Source organism: Ceratotherium simum, chromosome 22 (assembly GCF_057802395.1).
Source record: "Ceratotherium simum simum isolate JZ-2026a chromosome 22, ASM5780239v1, whole genome shotgun sequence".
Classification (NCBI taxonomy): Eukaryota; Metazoa; Chordata; class Mammalia; order Perissodactyla; family Rhinocerotidae; genus Ceratotherium; species Ceratotherium simum.
Genome location: NC_141921.1, coordinates 41,736,748 through 41,758,541, shown reverse-complemented (window position 1 = coordinate 41,758,541; position 21,794 = coordinate 41,736,748). Strand labels below are relative to the sequence as shown.

The following is a 21,794-nucleotide window of genomic DNA, read 5'->3' as shown; positions in this document are numbered from 1 at the left end:
GGGCTTTCCAAAAGTTACCTCATTAACGTAAACTCAGGTGTGGTTGACAGGGGCTTGTTACGAATAACAAAAGACATTCATTTTGTTATCAAGCAAGGGCTCACTGCCCGATGCTCACAGAAGCCAATACTATGGCACCAGCTTTTAAGAAAAGCAAGAGCTTTATTTCGAGGTTGACCGGCAAGTCAACAAGGAGACAGAAGGCAAAGCTCTCAAATCTGTCTCCCGGATCCAAGGTTCAGGGAGAAATTTAAGGAGTTTGGGGCTACTAAGCTGCAGCTGGGCCCATGTAAGGTGACTGGCTAGTCTTGAATCAGTAATCAAGCTACTTGGGCTACTGGAAGCCAGATTTTTACTATGTGTGTGTGTGTGTGTGTGAGGAAGATTAGCCCTGAGCTAACATCTGATGCCAACCCTCCTCTTTTTTTCTGAGGCAGATTGGCCTTGGGCTAACATCCATGCCCATCTTCGTCTACTTTATATGGGACGCCACCACAGTATGGCTTGACAAGCAGTGCATCAGTGCACGCCCCGAATCTGAACCTTCAAACCCCAGGCCACCAAAGTGGAGCATGATCACTTAACCGCTATACCACCAGGCCAGCCCCTAGATTTTTCCTTATTGAAGGACTTCTTGCTTCTGGTGGCAACATTTCTGAAGATTCTTGGATCCAGGGGTCATCCTGAGGCTATGGGTTCCCACCTGGCACATATGCGTGCTGTCTCTGTTATTGAGCAAGGTTTGGTTAATCAAAAAATTTGTTTTAAGGATGCAAAACTAGTTTAAGCTGGTCAATGTTTTATGTGCTGTTCAATTTCACAGGAACAGTGAATGAAGACCAAAGATATATTTATTACAACCCACAATATCTTAGCTAGCCACTTATGTAATTTTAGATTTTTTAGTAGCCATATTTTAAACAGCAAAATGAAACAGGTGAACTTAATTTTAGTAATATATTTTAACTCAATTTATCCAAAATATTATCACTTTAACACATAATCAATATAAAAATATTAACGAGATCGTTTGCATTCTTTTCTCATACTAAGTCTTACAGCGCATCTCAGTGTGCACTAGCCACGTTTCAGGGGCTCCCTAGCCACACGGGGCTGGGGGCTCCCTACTGGAGAGTGCAGGCTTGGAGCCTCCCCTGCTGTGGCTGACCATCAGGAGACCTGTTTACTGCTGTATCCTAGTGCCTGGCACGTAATGAGGCCTAGCAATCTGCCATATGTGAGCTGGGGTAGTCTCCCCTCCGAGCCTCCTGGGACTGTTGTGAAGGTTAAATAAAACGATGTATGTTAGGTATCCTGCTCAGTGACCTTTGTTGCTGTTCTTACCTCCTCAAAGTCAGTTGAAGGGCAGCAGGCCCAAGTTTGCTTCCTGTCTTCCTCTTGAAAGCTATCTTCTAAAATTACAAAACGCAAGCTTAGATACCAGAGGGGCCTTGGGATCTGGCTCTGGGGCAACAAACCAAAGAGCGGAAACCCCTAATCCACGCCCTTATTTTTTTGCCCCTTGACAGCTCGAGGCCCCGCCCAGCCCTGACGGGCGCCCGGCGGAACTACAGCTCCCATGATGCCTCGGGAGTCCCGAGGCTTACGCCATCGGCTTGGGTCGCCACCGCGGTGAGCGAGAGCGCTGAGACGCCCTCTGGGCGCTGAGCCGGCAGACCCCTGACCCATAAGTAGTGGTAGGGTCGTACCAGCTGAGCTCCGAGTCCACCGACTCGCCGGGGCCAGAGCGGCAGACCTGCGGCGGCTGGTGACGCGCGCGTCCTCCTTCCTCCTCTCGCCTCTCCCCAGGGTGGCGCTCGCTGGTGACGTCGGGGGTGTGATGGCCGCCGCAAGGCCGGGAAGGTGAAGGTGAGAGGGCGAGCGCGCCGGGGTGGTGGGGACAGGCCCGACCCAGCCCCGCGAGTCCTGAGCAGCCCGGCGTGTGCTGGTGGGACGCTGGGGCCCCGGGGGTTCGGGGTCCAGGCAGGCTGGCGGCCCCACGCTCCGGCCTCTCCGCCGGGCCCTCCGCGGCCCTGAGTGGAGGGGGCGGGACACGGTAGTCGGGACTGGGGGGTGGGGTCCCCTCCGGCTCCTCGTCGCCCCCGCCTTCCCAGCCGCATCCCACCACTGCTCTTTCCCGTTCTCATCCGGTCCTGTATTTGCCGGCGTTCAGTCAGCACATGACAGGTGCTCACGTTCGCCACCATCGCGCTGTGCTCTGACCTCCCTTTGGGCCCTTACTGCTCTGGTACAGGCGTCTGTTTACTTGTTTGACTTCTCACCGGTCGGTGAGCCCCTTGAGGGCAGGGACTGTTTTTGTCCATCCCTAACTCAAGCGCCTAGCACACACACAGACAAACAGAAGATACTGAATAATTAGCTGTTTGGATGCATGAAGCCAGAACTGCCTATCCCCCTCTGTTGTAATCCTTCACTGTCCTATTTCTTTAATTTCTCTATGTTCGCATTTTCCCTCCTCCCAGAAAGGGCTCTGATATCGCTCCTTCCCACCCCCACTGGTGGAGTAAGGCAACTTCACCTAATTGAAAACAAATGAGATTTGCAGTCAGCGGGAGGTGGTATCTCAGTTCCCAGCTTGGTCACTTAACTAGCAGTGTGTAAGTCTTTTAAGTATTCCAAGCCTCTGTTTGCACCATAGAATTGAGAATTAAGTAAGATACCATAGAGCATCTGGCACACGTAGGCTTTCAATAATTTCCATTTCTCTTCCTCACCCCCACCTGTCCTTGGTTCCACACTCCTCGAACCCAGTCCTTGTCCTGCTCCTTCCTGTCACTCCTCTGGATGTGCCTTTACCAGGGCCCCTGCCACTCACCAGCACGTGGCTGAACATGTGTTTGTGCACACCCAGGGTTGGCCCCACACCTGTGTGTTGTGTTTCTCCCCAGGGCACTTCCTCACATACCACCCCAGTAACTCACTGAGTCAGCTTCCCTCAGGGATGAGTTTGTTTGCCTTTTAAACCTGCTTAGACATGTTTGGCACACCAGTTTTTTTGCTGCCTGTTGACATGTCTCTTTTTTTTTTCCCTCAGTAAGTCAGAATTGGAGTCAACACAATTAGTAACCAACTTCAACCTATATTGAAGAGGAGAACTCAAATTCTTTACGTCTTTTTGACTCCAGCCATGTCCATGATGCCCACCCTGTGAAGGTCTCTCACCATCCAAAAAGTAAGTGGTGGGTGTGACATGTGGCACCTTGGATCTGGGTTGAGTGAAAAGGTGTGTGCTCCTCTGGCTGTCCAGTGGCAGGTCTCTTGGATGGGGTCATCTTTGCACAGAGTCCGAGTTTTCCAGCCTGTGTTGAAAAAACTGTGTCTCCTTTCTGCTTCCATGGAGGATTTCACTGGTTGCTGAGAGAGCCTGTTTAAAGGTTGATAGTTCAGAAAGTGGTGGGATCTCTGGGCTCCCTGAAGAATGTCTCTACCTCCCTTGTTTGTTCTCTGCTGTGCTGGCTCCTCCCTTCCCCTCTCTGCCTGGCAGAGGTTGGCTCCTTACCACAGCTCTTCCAAGTCTGCTCTGCCCCCTTTATCCTGTATACTCTTTTGTTTCAATCTCTCAGCTTCTCCTCTGTTCCAGTTGTGCCAGCAGACGATCCGTGGATCCATTTTATTTTCCCTGCTAGGAGTTGCTGTGCATAAAACTGGGTAAGGAGGTGGTGTGGATTCAGGGACTGTGCTTGGGATCCAAACACACCTTGCAGTGAACTTTGCTATTGCTATCCCTACTCCCAAGACACCTAATCCTCCTCAACTAATAGCCTAGGTTGAGGTAAAGCTGTTGATTACTTTGGAGTGCTAATAGCAGTTTCAGTTTAGAATTGGGTTTGATTCTGGTCTTAGGTTAATATCTGTTAATACTGTGCCCCCAGCACTTTTTTGGGGTGGGAGTGGGAGACTACCGGGATGAATGAGGCTTTTCCCAAAGTATGACCTTCAGGATTTTAAAAACTGTTACACAGAAGAAGAGTTTTTTCAGGTAAATTTGCCAAGTGGTACATTAAATACAGTTAAACTAATGTCTTTACAACAGGCCTTCCTTCCCAAAGTCTTTACTGTGCTCATGTGCTCCAGTGGAGGGGGACCATAGCATATAGTGTTTTAAAAATTGATTCTACAGTGGAACCCTTTTTACATGGAACATTGGGTGCACTAGAGTCCTGGTGACCACACTTTGGCAACTGCTGCCATAAACTATCTGAAACCGTAACTTCAAGAGCACTTTCTGGCAGTTACAACAGCTCGAAGCATGCTGCTTAGTGTATGACTGATACTAGAGCTGGACTCTGGCCCAGCTATGCCTGGAGGAGCGGCCCCGCATGCCTGTGGTGAGGCCTGCAGAGAAGTAAGGACTATCAGAGCTTTCCAGAGGAGGAACAGGAACCCAGCTGCTCTACCACTCTGTAGAGTAGGAAGCCAGCAGGCGAAGCCTCAAGATAGTGGGGGCCCTGTCTTGGCTTGTGTGCGTGTATTTTGCAACTTTGGTCTGTTTGCGCATGTATGTATGTCCAGCTTACTCTTGAGAAGGATTAAATTCTGGAATCTGAAGAGTTTATTCAACTCTCTTGACTCACTGAGCTCCAAATACTAAGAAACAGATGCTTAGCCAAAAGTTGCTTTTTAAGAAAAAACTAGATTTGTGTATTCCAGGACTGGAAGTGTAAGAAGGTCGTCTCCTTAAGGGGCATTCACTGATTCAAACCATGTCTCAGTTGTGGAGGAGGAAAGTAGAAATGGAAATAGGTAGTGACCAGAGACTGGCTTTCCAGAAGCTCATAGACTAGATGAGGAGACAGAGTGTGGTAAAAATGCTTGCGTGTCCTCCATGGAGACGTGAGGGAGGGCTGACGTTAGTGTTGGGTCTAGAAGGACAGTAGGAGTATGCCAAATGGGTGAAAAAGGAAAGAAGATTCCAGGCTGAGAGCAGCACGTGCAACACAAACACAGACTCTCAGCTAGGGAATGGACAGAGCCAGAGAAATCAGCCAGAGCTTAGAGGGGTTGGCGGTAGGTTCCACGCGAGAGGTTTGGGGCACGCAGCTGCCGGGCGGGGAATGGTGAGAGCAGGTCAGCTCCTGGACCCGCTGACCTCCGAGCAGACCTTGTAACCTTGACCCACTAAGTTTTTACTAGTGTGCATGCCTTTGAGTCTTGCACTTACTGAACACTAATGCTTTTGGTTTCATACCTTTGGGCCTGCAAACAATGACCAGAACTTGAAAGCACTTGCTTCTAAAAGCTCAGCTGATCTCAGGGAACTTGCTGCCTGCAAGCCAGTCCCTTCTGGGGCCAGGCAGCGCTGCTCCTCACCCCTGAGCGGATCCACACGGCAGGGCTGGAAGAGCTGTGGCTGTGTTGTGGAGTTGCCTCTGCCCTTCCCTGAAGCCTGGGTGTTCGTGGGGAGAGTCTTGATCTTGCTGGTTTATTACTGTTGTTGCTTCATAACAGGTGAAGCTACCTTTGAGCTTGTACTATGTCTTCTTAGTCTCTGTGGTATCATGCTTGTTGTACACATGAAGAATCCAAGGCTCTGAGATTAAATAACTTGCTCAAGTTTATACAGCCCAGAAATAGTACAAGGACGATTTGAACCCAGCTCCGTCTGATTCCAGAATCTACCATCTGCATCACTATTTCACACCTCATCCCAGACTCCTTTTCTTCTCCTTCCGATGGCTTTCCTCTTCTGCTTGTGTGCGTTCCCTATCTCTAAGGATCTTACTTGCTGGGCCACAGTAAGCCTGATTTCAGTGCACTCTCCTTTTCTGCTTTGGAGGAGCCGGTGGTATTTTCTTCCCAGTGCCCCTTCTCAGAGCTCAACTGTCTTTCTTATTTAGGCCCTTAACCTGTGGCCTCCATGCTAAGGAAATCTCGCTCACAGTTGTGGCGTTTTACTGAGGAGGAAGGTAGAAATGGATGTACAGTCACTTCTCTCTCCCATCTCTCTAGAAATCATTAACATCGCAAAATAATATGTAGGTTTAGGCAGAACATGTGGGTTCCCATTTCCCTGTGGGTCTGTCTATCTTTCTGCCCACTCTTTGGGATGGTTAGTTCCCAGGAGCCACTTTTCAGTTATGATGCACTTTTTCTAGATGTTCTTTCTGCTTCTCAGGAACTTGCTCAACACCCCTTGGCACCCTTTGCAAGTTTCTCCTGTATTTTGCTCATGAGCAGTGCCTTCTCAGTTCTCAGATAGAGCAGGTGCTGGGTCGGGTGGAGAGCTGTGATTAGGGTGTTGGGGAGGGAGTGGCTGACAAGAATTTGCTGGGTGTGGGAGAGGGTAGAACCAGGCACACACAGCTGTGCACACTATCCATCCTCCTTGGAGGGGCCTTTTTTTTAATTGATGTCATAATAGTTTATAGCATTGTGAACTTTTACATTATTGTTTGTCAGTCACCATATAAATGCGTGCCTTCACCCCTGGTGCCCACCCCCTAACCCCCTTCCCCCTGGGAACCACCAAACTGTTCTGTCTGTCCATGTGTTAGTTTTCGGAGAGGCCTTTTTTTTTTTGACTTCCCAGGATCTGAGGGCTCTGCTGGTAAGGTAGTTCTGTGCATGGTGGGAACTCTGAGGAGCATTCACTCTTGGGACCAGAGATTCCTAGCCACCTCTGGGCACCACGTTCTCTGGTCTCTCAGCCTCTTTTGACTTTGACCAAAGATCTCTAGGACTTGGGAGTTAAGCCTCATGGCTCCTAACATGCTATTGCTATGTGAAAAAAATAGGCTACAAAGATGTGTGTGATTGAGAGCAAGAGAGCTGCCCACACAGAGACAGACTGGGATGATAAGCAGATGTAACAGTGCTTACCGCAGAATGGTGGGGCTATGGAGTTTTTTTTCTTTTAGTTTCCACATTTTTTACAGTGCACACATTTATAGTGAAAGAGATCAATAAATGTTTTTAAGTAAATTGTAGAAGTAGACTTCTCTCATTTGAGGATCACCCTTCCTTGTCCACCCCCCAGCCGAAAATAAAAACACAAAAAAACACACAGATCTGTTAGGGCCATCGGGACCCGAGCAACAGAGTGGCCAGGGGCAGGTGGCAGAGTCACTGACCCTGAGCGTCACCCTGCTTTCAACACTCAGTGCTTCTCCTTAGGTGTGTTACGTATAGGAGATACGTGAGGTTTCTGTTGCGCTTTTCTGCCTGAGGCTCAGAGGAGGGCTTCTCCGGGTGTCACCTCGTGATTCCTGCCCATCTCTTTCCGAACGGACAAGGCAGGGCCTGTCACTGCTCAATAGGCAAGGGATGGCCAGTGTGGGGCCTGAACTCAGGGCCCTGGCTCCCGGCGTCTGAGCGCCCACACTGTGTGTCAGGGAGACTGGCCTGAGTGTCCTGAGAGGTTGCTTCCTACTCTTGAGCTGCTGTTCTTATCTCACCATCCCTGACCTAGTCCTGGAGGGCCCCGGGTTCTTGATGGACCCCAGAGCTGGTCCCAGGTCCCCGTGCCGCACCCTGCCATACCCCTAGCAGAGCCTCCCGAGCTGGGTGTCCCTGGATTCACTCACGTTGTCTTCTCTTGCAGCGCAATGTCCCTGCTCTTCTCTCGATGCAACTCCATCGTCACAGTTAAGAAGGATAAGAGACACATGGCTGAGGTGAATGCTTCCCCACTCAAGCACTTTGTCACTGCCAAGAAGAAGATCAATGGCATTTTTGAGCAGCTGGGAGCCTACATCCAGGAGAGCGCCACCTTCCTCGAAGGTAAGACAGGCAACCTGCTCAGCCAGGCCCACTCCTACCAGTTTCGATATTGAGGTGGTGGGACTTGGGGTGAGGAGGTATGGCCCTGCCTTTGGGCTGTCAGATGGGTTGTCACCTTCAGCAGTGCTCTGCTCTCAGAATCATGTGGAACTGGGCTCCAGGGAGATTAGGCCAGGAAAACAAGGGACCTGTCATTTAAGAATTTTATGTATTCTATTTCATTTAATTACAAGGGGTAGGTGAATCTTATCCCCGTCCAGAAGACAAGCAGATTGAGGTTTTGAGATTTGTTTGATACCTTGTAAGTGACATGGCGGGCCTTTACCCAGGTGTCTCTGACTCCAAAGCCCAGGTGTTTTCCTTGGCCAGGTTCTGGCCACCTTAGTACCAGGCGCTGTCTGGCTGTTGATTGTCCCTGACTGGGGTGTTCTTTCTCTCGGATATTTTTAGATGACAGGACTATGGATAGGAAACTTGCGTCACTGACACCTTTTCCACTAGTTACTAATTTGAGCCCAACCTCTAGTTCCTGCTCTATCAGCAGAGAAGGTCTGGTTCCTGGGGCCCTACTCAGTCTGAGCACCAACTCCAGCCACTAGCTTTCTCAGGCTGCAGCTCACCTTTGCTCCAGGTCCTGGGATTGTCAGTGAAGACCCAGTATCTGAGTCTTATTTGCCCCTGGTTTTGTCATTTGTGAAAGAGTGGCTTAGGTGAGACCAGGGTTTTTCAAATTCTAGTCTGTGTAACCCTAGAAGTTCAGTGGAAGTGCCCCAGGGACGCACTTCTCTCCACTCTCTGCTTTCCACTAGAGTGGCTTGCCTTCTGGTTGGTTTACATGTCAGGCTGCTACTTAAGGCGCCTTTTTAAGAAAGGGAGTATGTCCAGTACTATGGGCTGAATGTTTGTGTCCCCTTAGTCACATGTGGGAATCCTAAGGCCTGACGTGATGGTATTAGGAGGTGGGGGCCTTTGGGAGGTGATTAGGTCATAAGGGTGGAGCCCTCATGAATGAGATTAGTGCTCTTAGAAAAGAGACCCCACAAAGCTCCCTGGCTTCATTCTGCCATGTGAGGATACAATGAGAAGTCTGCAGCCTGGAAGAGGTCCCTCACCCAACCAGGCTGGCACCCTGATCTGAGACTTCCAGCCGCCAGAACTATGAGCAATATACTTCTGTTGTGTATAAGTCACCCAGTCTATAGTATTTTCTTATAGCAGCCCGAACAGACTAAGACTAAGAATGGACTGTTTATGCCCTGCCCTTAGCATGGTGCTTGATGCAAAAGAAGTTGTTCCCTAAATGTTTGTTAAATTTAAAAATCTGAATGTTGTAAGATTGGTGGTTGACATTATTCTAGTTCATTACCCGTTTATTTAGCAGTAGTTGTGGTGTGCCTGGTTCTGTGCATGCAGAGATGGGGCAGAGCAGGCCACTGTCCTCCCAGAGCCCAGACTAACCCTCCGTGGTGCTCTGAGTCACTTACTCACGTGGTGCTGTGGACGAACACGTGCTTTTTTTTTTTTTTTTTAAAGATTTTATTTATTTTTTCCCCCCAAAGCCCCAGTAGATAGTTGTATGTCATAGCTGCACATCCTTCCAGTTGCTGTATGTGGGACGCGGCCCCAGCATGGCCGGAGAAGCGGTGTGCGCCCGGGATCCGAACCCGGGCTGCCAGCAGCGGAGCGCGTGCACTTAACTGCCAAGCCACGGGGCCGGCCCAACGAACACGTGCTTAATGAAGGCGTTTATGTGGTGGCATCAGGAATGGGTGTTTTGATTTCTCTTTTTATGAAAATATGAAGTGTTCCTGTTGGTGGACGGGAAGGGAAAGAACTAGAGTGATCCTGAGATGTGTTTGGGATTGCCCTGGCTAGGGGAGGGGATGGTTACTGCCTTGGGACTGTTCTCTTAAGAGCAGGTAGAGAGCTTGTCGGTCTACTGGCTGTTTCTTTCATTCATTCACTCATTCATTTATTTATTTATTTATGAACAGCATAGGATTATTAAGAATCTTTTCTTAAATGCAATCTTTATCACTCACAGTCTCTGAAAAATCATGGCTAGGAGATGTTTTCCTTCTGGGGTGCCCACTGATAAACTCTGCAGTATCCCCTGCTGCTCCCTGAACACATGCTTGGCTTGTCCTCGTCCGTGTGCTCTGCTTACTGGACTCTTTCTAGTGAACTGGGTATAACTTTTGCATTGGAAGAACCTGGAAGAGTCCACCTCTATGTTACTTCTCCTCTGCTACACCTCTTTGTTGTTGTTGTTTTTGGTTTTTCATCCAAGCTCACTATCTGATATCTAGTCCAAATGCCTCCTAGAAGCACTTTGAATAATTCTTATTGAGGCCAGGTCACAGTGCATTCTGAAAATAGGAAGGGCTTCTCAATGCAGAGATAGGGACTGTTGTATTATATAGAAAGATGCTCATGAGTAAACTTCTGAGGGGAACAAGCACACTTATTTATTTATTTTTTTTTAATTTTTATTTATTTTTACCCCCAAAGCCCCAGTAGATAGTTGTATGTCATAGCTGCACTTCCTTCTAGTTGCTGTATGTGGGATGCGGCCCCAGCATGGCTGGAGAAGCGGTGCGTCGGTGCGCGCCCGGGACCCGAACCGGGGCCGCCAGCAGCAAGCGTGCGCACTTAACCGCTAAGCCACGGGGTCGCCCATGTTTCTTTTAAATTTAGCGAAACATTCCCAACTTCCTCCGAGGTGCATTCCAACGGCCACGCCCACATATGCCCAAATAAGGGAGGAATGTTGATGGGTGGGGGTGTGTGTGACCAGTGGACATGGGGAGGCCTTGTTGGTTTGGTCACTTCTTTTCATGGCACCAGCTGCAGGGGAGCCTCACTGGGCAGTCACTGGAATGCCACTTATGCTCCGATGCTGTGGGAGTGTTCTCAGTGCTGGGGTCTGTCAGCCCAGTGGTTCACAAGTGTCTTAGTCTGTTTGGGCTGCTATAACAGAAATACCGTAGACTGGGTAGCTTAGAAACAACAGAAATGTATTTCTCACAGTTCTGGATGCTGGAAAGTCCAACGAAAAGGCACCAGCAGATTTGGTGTTTGGTGAGGGCTGGCTCCCTAGGTTGATGTCTTTTCTCTGTAACATCACATGTAACCGCATGGCAGAAGGGGCTAGATGGCTCTCTGGGGTCTCTTTTTTAAGAGCACTAATCCCAGTCATGAGGGCTCCACTGTCATGACCTAAGCACCTCCCAAAGGCCCCGCCTCCATATACCATCATACCCTATACCATCGCATGGGGAGACATACACATAACTAGATGAGATGGGGGCAGGATCTTGCTCAGTTATCCCCTTCTGTCATAATTTGTTTTCCATCTGCCTGTCAAGGGCACTGGGAAAAAGCCGTGCAGCGATCCCAGTGTCCGTTCGCTTAGCAGACATTGTGCACCTGCTGAGCATTGGGTGCTGGCAGCAGACAGTTTGGCCCTCACACGGTACATGACGCAGTCAGGTGAGCTAGGCAGTTACACTATGGTGAGGGCAGTTACACTATGGTGAGGTCAGTGCTAAGATGAGAGAAGTACAGGGTGCTGTGGGAGCACAAACAAGGGGACCTGACTGAGGTTGGGGGGGTCGGGGAAGGCTTCCTGGGGGCCGTGCAGTCCAAGCTAGACCTGAGGCTGAGTGGAAGGGGCCAGAGCACCTGAAGGCAGTGCAGTTCTTCAGAGTGGGGGCAGGGGCTTCGGGGCAGCATCGAGCAAAGCCCAGGGTAATGGTGAGGCAGCATGGCGGTGTGGGGATATGGCGAGGTGATGTGGGAGGCAGGGGAGTGGCAAGAGACCCGGCGGGAGCAGCAGACAGGGCCAGATCAGGAAGGGCCTCGGGAAGGTGCACAGGGTGCTTAAGAGCCCGGACTCTGGAGCCAGGCTGCCTGCTCCCTATCCTGGCTCTGCCGTTTGCTAACTCTGTGACTGGTAAATGACGAGGAGTAAGTGAGACTGTGTTTGAAAAGTGATCAGAACAGTGCCTGGCATGTAGTGAGAACTTTGTCAGTATTTGTTAAGTAAAAAGCATGTTAGTAAATGATGGCAGTTAACATTCGAGAATTCGTCGTGTCCCAGCCACCATTCTTAGCACTGTTTGTGTTTTAATTCATTTAATCCTTGTAGCCATCACATGAGGTGCATACTGTTGTTATCTCCATTTTAAGGGTGAGGAAACTAAGACCCAGAAAAGTTCGTTTGCCTGGGGTCACAAAGCTGGGAAGAGGTAGGAACCAGCACTTTCTTGTCCTGGAACCCAGGCAGCCTTGCTCCCAAGCCCTGCTCCTAAGTGCCACACTCCGGCCGCAGTAGGGAATCGGAACCTTCAGCCCGGCGATAGCAGGGAGCCGTGGTGGTGGACTCTGGCCCTCTCAGACTTGTGACTGTGGAACTCCTTTGACCATTTGGTGCCCCTTTTTCCATCTCCACCGCCAGACACCTACAGGAATGCGGAATTGGACCCTGTCACGACAGAAGAACAGGTTCTGGATGTCAAAGGTTACCTGTCCAAAGTGAGGGGCATCAGCGAGGTGCTGGCCCGGCGGCACATGAAAGTGGCTTTTTTTGGCCGGTGAGTCCTTGGAGCCCTCACGCCTTCTTTCTTCCCAGCTGGGAGGGGTGGAGGGAGGGAGCACCTTGTGCAGGATCACAGTCTGAGCCCCAAGGCAGGGAGCAGCTGGCGTGCCTCAGAGTTCATCGCTCTCCTTTGTTTTTTTAATTTTTAAATGTGGTAAAATACCCATAACAGACAATTTACCATCATCACCATTCTTTTTTTGTGTGTGTGTGAGGAAGGTCAGCCCTGAGCTAACATCCATGCTAATCCTCCTCTTTTTGCTGGGGAAGACCGGCTCTGAGCTAACATCTAATGCCAATCCGCCTCCTTTTTTTTTTTTTTACCCCCAAAGCCCCAGTAGATAGTTGTATGTCATAGCTGCACATCTATTCTAGTTGCTGCATGTGGGACGCAGCCTCAGCATGGCTGGAGAAGTGGTGCGTCGGTGCGCGCCCGGGATCGAACCCAGGTCGCCAGTAGCGGAGCGCACGCCCTTAACCGCTAAGCCATGGGGCCGGCCCCCATCATCACCATTCTTAAGTGTACAGTTCAGTAGTGTTACATACATTCACATTGTTGTGCAGCCATCACCACCATCCATCTCTAGAACTTCTTTATCTTGCAAAACTGAAACTCTGTCCGTTAAATGACAACTCTCGTTCCCTTCTCCCAGCCCCTGGCAACCACCATTCTGTGTCTATGAATTTGACTACTCTAGGGGCCTCATATAAGTGGAATCATACAGTATTTTGTCCTTTTGTGACTGGCGTATTTCACTTAGCATAATATCCTCAAGGTTCATCCAACTTGTAGCATTTGTCAGAATCCCCTTCCTTTTTAAGGCTGAATAATATTCCTTTATGTATAGATACCATATCTTGTTTATCCATGCATCCATGATGGACACTTGGGTTGCTTCCACTTTTTGGCTATTGTGGATAATGCTGCTGTGAACATAGGTATACAAATATCTGTTCAAAACCCTACTTTCAATCCTTTTGGATATATATTCAGAAGTGGAATTGCTGGATCATATGGTAATTTTATTTTTAATTTTTTGAGGAACCATATTGTTTTCCATAGCTACTGTACCATTTTATATTCCCACCAGCAGTGTACAGGGTTCCAGTTTCTTCACACCCTCCCAACACTTGTTTTCTGTTTCTTTGATAGTAGCCATGCTCATACGTGTGAAGTGGTATCTCATTGTAGTTTTGATTTGCATTTCCCTAATGAATAGTGATGTTGAACATCTTCTCATGTGCTTGTTGACCATTCTTATACCTTTGGAGAAATGTCTATTCAAGTCCTTTGCTCATTTTTAAATTAGGTTGTTTTTGTTGTTGTTGACTTGTGGGAATTCTTTATGTATTCTGAATATTAATCCCTTATCAGATGTATGATTTGTAAATATTTTCTCTCATTCTGTGAGTTGCCTTTTCACTCTGTTGACTATGTCCTTTGCACAGAAGTTTTTTATTTTGATATAGTCCATTTTATCTGTTTATACTTTTGTTTCCTATACTTTTGGTGTCACATCCAAGAAGTTGCTGAATCCAATGTCGTTAGGCTTTTCCCCTATGTTTTCTTCTAAGTTTTATAGTTTTAGCCATCAGATCTCCTTCTTATTCCCCTTTGAGGTCTAGTAGGCACCTCTGAAATGTTTTCCACACCACTAGCAATTGTCCAGTTGTCAGTGGACACTGACTGGGTGTCCTACAAATTGAACTCACTTCTGCACTATCTGTCTGGAAGTAGTGTCAGCTCCTGCAGGTTAAGGGCTCAGTCCCACAAGACTGCCCTCACTTCAGATGCCATTTGGAAACCTGAGCTTCTGACCGACTGACCATAAATCGGAGGTTCCCACGACCTCCCCCTCGAGTTTGATTAATTTGCTGGAGTGGCTAACAAAGCTCAGGGAAACATTTACTGACGTTTACCAGTGTACTATAAAGGATGTGATAAAGGATACAGATGAACAGCCAGATGAAGAGGTACACAGGGTGAGGTCCAGGAGGGTCCCGGGTGCAGGAGCATCTGTCCTCATGGACCTCAGTTGCAGCACCCTCCAGGCATGTGGATGCGTCATCTACCCTGAAGCTCATCACATCTCATTGTTCAGGAGTTCTTAGGGAGCTTACTCCACAGCCCCACTTCTTCTTTTCCCCCGAGGTTGGGGGTGGGGCTCAAAGTTCCAGCCCTCTGATCACCTGGTCTTTCTGGTGACTGGCCCATCCTGAGGCGATCTAGGGGCCTCACCCTGAGTCACCTCAGCAGCATAAACAAGTGTGCTCAAGAGGGGCTCCTTATAAATGACAACAGACACTCCCATCACTCAGAAAATTCCAAGGGTTGTAGGAGCTCTGTGCCAAGAACTAGGGACAAAGACCAAATATGTTTCTTCTTATACCATAGCACCTTTAAAAAAAATTAAAATCCAGTACAGGAAAAAAGGCATGGGGGCAGGTCGGATGCTCTGTACTCTGTGGGACCCTGAGGGGTAGGCGGTGTGCCTTGAGTCCTGCCCCTAGTGACCTGTGACCTCAGGTGTGGCCTCTGGGCTGTCCTTTCTTCATCCTCGTCTCAGAGGTGTGGCCCTCACTTTGCTGAGTCTGCTGAGTAGAGCTGTTTTCAAGAACTGGGATACAGAAAGGGGCCAGAGGGGCTGGCCCCATGGCGTAGCGGTTAAATGCTCACGCTCCACTGCTGGCGGCCTGGGTTCGGATCCCGGGCGTGCATCGACACACCGCTTGTCAAGCCATGCTGTGGCAGCGTCCCATATAAAGTGGAGGAAGATCAGCACGGATGTTAGCCCAGGGCCAGTCTTCCCTCAGCAAAAAGAGGAGGATTGGCATGGATGTTAGCTCAGGGCTGATCTTCCTCATGCGCGCGCGCGCGCACCCCCCCCCCCACACACAATAAATAAATAAATAAATAAATATTTAAAAAAAAAGGGGGGGGGCCCGGAAGGCAACAGTAATCTCCCCGGTAGCCGGCAGTTACCAGCTGGTTCTGCTGGGGTGAGAAGGAGCATGATGGGAGAAGAGCAGCAAAACAGGCTTTGTGTGCAAAACCAAGGACATTGGGGTCATCCAGCTGTGGTCGCACCCTGGGGGTGAGTCAGTGGTTTCAAGTAGAAGAGGAGTGGGTTATCCTTCAGAGACAGACAGGTGGTCTCCATAGTGATGCTGAGAGGTTTGCGGTCGGGGGCGGGCCTACTTGAGGACAGGTTAAGTGTCTGCGTGCTGGCACAGCGCTGTGTGAGCCCCTTACAAGTTCGTTTGCAGTGATGAACCAGGAGCACATGACAGGCATGGGCCAGTGGCGTTTGTCCATCCATTTTCATAAACAGAGTGTCCACTCTGCCTGTCTGGGCACTGGTGTCACTGCAGAGAACAAGACTCTGGACTTCCAGCCGGTTACCTCGTCAGGAAAACCCGGAATGCGGGTGTGGGTAGCCTCACTGACAGCCAGTATCTGCTCATAGGACAAGCAATGGGAAGAGCACCGTGATCAACGCCATGCTCTGGGACAAAGTTCTGCCCTCTGGGATCGGCCACACCACCAATTGCTTCCTGCGGGTAGAGGGCACGGATGGCCACGAGGCCTTCCTCCTCACAGAGGGTTCCGAGGAGAAGAGGAGCGTCAAGGTGAGGTGCCGTGGCGGGAGCGTGGTGGGACGGTGCCCGTGTTGCATGCTGGCCTGACCTTCAGCCCTTCCGGGTTGGGTCCGGGCTTAGACCAGCCAGCGTGTCTGTTGTGACAGGACCGGCAGGAGAGGGCAGTGCCCCTGCAGTGGATACAGGAAGCCGTGTTCTAGCCTAGCTGTTGAGGAGAGGCGAGTTCCAGGGAGGGTCTGAAACCCAGAGCGTCAGCAGTCAGGAGTCTTGAGCTCTGTGTGTTGTAAAGCAGGCTGCCTAACTTCTCTTGGCAATGAAGGGAGTATGTGCCTCGTTCTTTTCTGGGATGTTGCCAGAGAGCGATTCCTGCATTTGCTCTGTGAGTCTGACATGTCAGCTAGGGGCTGGTACATTTTTATTTTACTGAGAGCCAGTTGCATTCTTGTTTGGGGCCAGATGCTCATTTTGGTCATAAAGAATTAATGCAGAACACCCTCAGCTTTAGGATGACATCCAAGAAAGACACTTAAAGGAGGAGTGAAGAATAGTTGGTTCTTATTGACAACTCCCAGTTCTTGACTTTTTATGTGTGAAATGAAAGAAAAAGGGGTAGCAGATTGGGCAGCACTCTTGGGCCACTGTGCCGCAGCCAGGCAGCACGGGCAATCTCCTGGCTGGTGGCTCTTCCTCAGCCCTGATCTATCTTTCCCTCCTCCCCATCAGACTGTGAACCAGCTGGCGCATGCCCTCCACCAGGACGAGCAGCTGCATGCTGGCAGCCTGGTGAGTGTGATGTGGCCCAACTCCAAGTGCCCACTGCTGAAGGATGACCTCGTGCTGATGGACAGGTGAGAGGGAAAGTGCCTCCCTAGGAGGTCCAAACTGGGAGGGCACCAGGTTTCCATTTCTGGATCATCCAGGCCAGGGTCCCCCAGGCCCTGTCGCTGCTCTGCTTAAGTATTACTGCCTTTCAGTCTGGCTCAACCAAACCCTCCTGCCTCTTGGGTTTCCTCTAGGGTCCGTACTGTACCCATTGGCATCAGTGCCCTGAAAATGTCCCAGTGATGGTCTCTAGAGGGGTAGGAGGGACACTCAGAAGTTGGGAAGGTTCTCAGCCTCAGCCCACTGTTAGTATGTGTGTTGGCGGTGGGAGCTTATGGTGGTGGGGTCCGTGGGGTACATGTTGGGTTTTATTTCTCTTGAAGGAGCACTTTGCCCCTGCTTTGTGGACAAGTTATAACTATACTAAGAAATACAGTACTGTCATGCTTACTGGGCTCACATAAATACAAATGTGATATCCCCTTAATCGTGTATCCCCAAAGTAAAATGACAGATCATTATGTTTTTATAAAAGTGATAGATGCATGTGGCAAAAAACACATTTTCAGACAATCTGGAAGGTTATGAAATAAAAAGTAAAAATTCCTCTGATAAGGACCAGGCCCAATTTCTGTCTCCTCTCTGGCTTTCTCCTCCTTTGCCTGGCTGCATCAGGTCTGTCAGAGCAAGAAAGGTAGGGCCCGTGCTCTGTGTGCCTGATGATGGTTTACCCTGTCCCCTAGCCCTGGTATCGATGTCACCACAGAGCTAGACAGCTGGATTGACAAGTTTTGCCTGGACGCTGATGTGTTTGTGCTGGTGGCCAACTCGGAGTCCACCCTGATGCAGACGGTAACCCCTCCTCCGCCTTTCCTCACACTCCTGGGGCCTCGGCTGGCACTGCGCCTCCTCCACTGAGGTCTTTCCCCTTGTCCAGGAAAAGCAGTTCTTCCACAAGGTGAGCGAGCGCCTGTCCCGCCCCAACATCTTCATCCTGAACAACCGCTGGGACGCATCCGCCTCGGAGCCCGAGTACATGGAGGAGGTTGGTGCCTCTCTTTTCAGGGCTTTGGGGATGTCGCCCCCTGTGAGCACCGTCTACCCAGGGCCACTTCATCTACTCCCAGGCCACACGAGGTCTGTGACTCCCTGAAGGAATTTCATCGCCAGAGGTTTCCCAAGTGTTCCCTGGGGTCACTGTGGTTCTTCTGGTGGCTTTACAAACACTCTCTTCACTTCTCCCATTCATTTTGCCGGACGCCTCTGCTCTTTGAGAGGCTTTCATCTGGGTCTGAAAAGCATCCCCACCACGTTAGCTTCACCTTTGTTTGGGGCCAGTGCTCGCTTTGGTTCATAAAGAACTAGTCATTAAGGAATAGGCTCGGCTTTAGGAAGCCATCCAAGAAAGATGCTTAAAAGAGGAGCAGAGAGTAATTCGTTCTTACTGACAACTCACAATTCTTAATGTTTTATGTGTGAAATGAAAGAAAAAGGAATAACAGATTGGTAGTATTGGATGCTAAAGTCTGCAGTCAGCAGGCTGACGCTGGGCATTGTGACTTTGGTAGATTCTTAACCTTTCTGGAAATTCGGTTTCTTCACCTGTGAGATGGATGTAATAAGTAGAGTTGCTGAGAGGGTGAAATCTGTTAACATGGAGAAAAGCGCCTGGCACACGGTGGGTGTCCACAGCAGGCTGTTACCATTTGTAAGTTCTAACGGTAGAACCCTAGGGCTTCAGAGCTAAAGGATTGTCTGGTGGCCCCCACTCATTTTATAAACGAGGCCCTGGGAGGACTCGACTTGTCAGTATAGAGCCCAGGTTTAGGTTTCTTTCTTTCTGGGGCACCAAAATGAGACACTCTATAGGCTCTAACAAGAGGCAATTTGGGGCATGTTTAAGCATTTTTGCTTGTATATGCATGAAATATCTTTGGCAGGCTGTAACCCAGAAAACCCCAGATATTGATTCTAGGGAGCTTCGTGGCTAGAGAACAGAGATGGTGGAGATGGTTTGTGTGTTTGTACCTTGTGAATACTGAACAATGTGAATATATCACCTTATTTTAGAAAAGAGGCAGTTGGGGGCTGTGGGCTCCATCAGGAGGGGCCCACCCACATGCCACCTGGTCACATGCACCTGTCTGCTTGGGCTCCAGGTGCGGCGGCAGCACATGGAGCGTTGTACCAGCTTCCTGGTGGATGAGTTGGGCGTGGTGGATCGAGGCCAGGCTGGAGACCGCATCTTCTTTGTGTCTGCCAAGGAGGTGCTCAACGCCAGGATCCAGAAGGCCCAGGGCATGCCCGAAGGAGGTGACGATGGAACAAACTTCTCTTTTCCCTGATGTTTGAGACGTTTGGTCTAATGCTAAGTCAGCTGGTAGAAAATCGTTCTGAGATTGAGATGATGAGAAGGGCCTTGAGTGAGCAGCTCTTTGCTTCCTAGCCAGTGTTTAGCCAGGTGCCCAGTAGTCTTGGCTTTGGGGATTTTCACCATTTTCCTTCACTGCCAAGTTATTTCCAGACTAATGCGGTGCAATTCTCCTAGGGGGCGCTCTTGCAGAAGGCTTTCAAGTGAGGATGTTTGAGTTTCAGAATTTTGAGAGGAGGTTTGAGGTGAGTCCTTTGATTCTGGTATCTGGCGATTCTGTGCCTCCCCAGCTCTCACTGGCCATGAGCCTGGCCCTTTGCTGGGGACCTCTGGTGGCCTCGGCCTCCCTCAGCGCCTCTTGTCTGTTCCAGGAGTGCATCTCCCAGTCTGCAGTGAAGACCAAATTTGAGCAGCACACGGTCCGGGCCAAGCAGATTGCGGAGGCAGTTCGCCTCATCATGGACTCTCTGCACATTGCGGCCCAGGAGCAGCGGTAAGGACCCGAGACCACGGACAGGCGGAGGGGAGTGCTGAGAAGTGCTGGCCGCATACCTACCGGGGCTGTGCCCAGGTCAGAGCCCTGCCTGCTGAGCTGGGTTTCTGGGTTCCCACCAGGCCGCGTTAGGTCCACATGGAGCAGCCTATTGATCAGGGCCGTTGGGTGCCTGTCCATCTCACCTGGCCTGTGCAGTGTGCTTCAAAAATGCCACCCCCACAAGCCCGCGTCGGAGGCCTCAGTCCAGCACCACATGGCAGCCCTTCTCAGAGCCTAAAGCAAAACACGTTTTTTTAAAAATAACTTTTTTTTGGAGAAATTAAAATAGAGGAAAGTACAAAGAATAATATAAAAATGCTTTGCTTCCACCACACGGAATTGATGTCAGTGTTTGCTCTACATTAAAGTTAAAATAGGGGCCGGCCTGGTGGCGCAGTGGTTAAATGCACATGCTCCGCTTTGGCGGCCCATGGTTCGCAGGTTCGGATCCTGGGCGCACACCAACGCACCGCTTGTCAAGCCGTGCTGTGGCGGTGTCCCATATAAAAAAAATGTAGAGGAAGATGGGCAGAGATGTTAGCCTAGGGCCAATCTTCCTCGGCAAAAAGAGGAGGATTGGCATTGGATGTTAGCTCAGGGCTGATGTTCCTCACACACACAAAAAATAAAGTTAAAATAAAACACAAGTGTTAAATACCCTTTGATTCTTCAGCGTCTGTCCCAGTGTCACTCTGCCCCCTCCTCAGAGGCAACTATGATCATGAATTTGGCATGTAGTCTTTTTTTTATTGATTTTTTTTTTTTTTGAGGAAGATTGGCCCTGTGCAAACATCTGTTTCCCATCTTCCTCTTTTTTCTTTTTTCTCCCCAAAGCCCCGGTACGTAGTTGTGTGTCATAGTTGTAGAGTTGTAGCTTTTCTATGTGGGACGCCGCCTCAGTACGGCTTGATGAGCAGTGAGGAGGTCTGCGCCCAGGATCTGAACTAGCCAACCCCAGGCTGCCGAAGTGGAATGCTCGAACTTAACCATGACGCCACTGGGCCGGCCCCTGGTGTGTAGTCCTATCATCCCTTTTAAAAAGGACTTTTTATGTAAATCCTGAAGATTACATAATGTTGCTCTGTACGTGCTTTAAATGTACAGGTGGAGCATCATGCTGTACGTGCTTCTGCGCCTGGCTTTCCAGTCGGGGTCGTTTTTGCCCTTTATCCTTGCTGATACGTGTAGTTGGAGTTTATGGCTATTAACCACTATAGAGTATTCCACTGTAAATATTTCTCATTTTCCCATTGATGGATTTTTAGATTTCATTTTTTTTGCTATTGCAAACCCTGCTGTAGGGGACAGCAGTTTACGTGTCCCCTTGTGCACATTTGTGAGAGTCTCTAGGATTAATTCCTGGAGGTGGAACTGTTTCGTCTCAGAGGATATGTGTTTTCAGTTTTACCCACTTTGCTTTGTTGCTTTCTGAAACATCTGAACCCATTCCTAGTCCCACCAGCCGTGGGAATATAGCTGGAGCTCCCTTTCCCCAGCCCTCACTGCTACTTCAGACTCAGTGAGGTTTGCCAGGCGTCTGGGCAGGGAAGTACCTCTTTTCAATTTCATTTTCCTGATTGCTGGTGAGGCTGAGCTTTTTTCCCTATGTTAATTGGCAGAACTTGTTCTAAACCCCCTGAAAGCACCCTCCACCTCTGTCACCACCACATCTTCCAAAAGGAAGACCTAAGGGTGAGTGGTTGGCGCCACCTCTCCCTCCTGCCTGGGACGGGGAAGAGCACGCCGAGCTGCCAGGCCCCCCTGGGCTCGCCATGGCCAGGATCACAGCAGGGGCCCACGAGGGCTTTCTGGTGTCCCCTCTAGCTCCTCTGTAAGCAGCGCCCTTCCTCTCAGGGTTTACTGCCTGGAAACGCGAGAAGAGCGGCAAGAGCGGCTGAGGTTTATTGACAAACAGCTGGAGCTCTTGGCGCAGGACTACAGACTGCGGATTAAACAGATCACGGAGGAAGTCGAAAGGCAGGTGAGAAGTGGGAAGGAAGCACTTTGGGGAGATTTGGACTCAGGGTAGAGTCCAGGGTGCTGGGAAAGTGAAAAGCAGACATCCCCATCTTAGGGGGCTTCTCAGCCTTCCGGAAGGAAGTTGGGGCCCTGATTGAAGAATGTAG

General features: G+C 49.8%; 1 protein-coding gene across 4 annotated transcripts in view; it reads left to right on the top strand.

Moving 5' to 3' along the window:
• The first annotated feature begins 1,622 nt into the window (after positions 1–1,622).
• MFN2 (mitofusin 2) overlaps positions 1,623–21,794 on the top strand; it is a 28,549-nt gene continuing 8,377 nt past the window's right edge. The window contains exons 1-12 of one of the 4 annotated variants that reach the window (XM_087446802.1): positions 1,623–1,869; positions 3,056–3,193; positions 7,562–7,740; positions 12,200–12,335; positions 15,808–15,970; positions 16,664–16,788; positions 17,506–17,614; positions 17,700–17,807; positions 18,922–19,075; positions 19,311–19,378; positions 19,505–19,626; positions 21,523–21,649. In XM_087446802.1, coding sequence (XP_087302928.1) covers positions 7,566–7,740; positions 12,200–12,335; positions 15,808–15,970; positions 16,664–16,788; positions 17,506–17,614; positions 17,700–17,807; positions 18,922–19,075; positions 19,311–19,378; positions 19,505–19,626; positions 21,523–21,649 — 1,287 coding nt within the window. In that variant the 5' untranslated portion in view covers positions 1,623–1,869; positions 3,056–3,193; positions 7,562–7,565. Of the gene's footprint in view, positions 1,870–3,055; positions 3,194–3,493; positions 3,670–7,561; positions 7,741–12,199; positions 12,336–15,807; positions 15,971–16,663; positions 16,789–17,505; positions 17,615–17,699; positions 17,808–18,921; positions 19,076–19,310; positions 19,379–19,504; positions 19,627–21,522; positions 21,650–21,794 lie in introns of those variants that run through there. The other 3 variants (XM_087446803.1, XM_087446801.1, XM_087446804.1) reach the window with 3 other exon arrangements.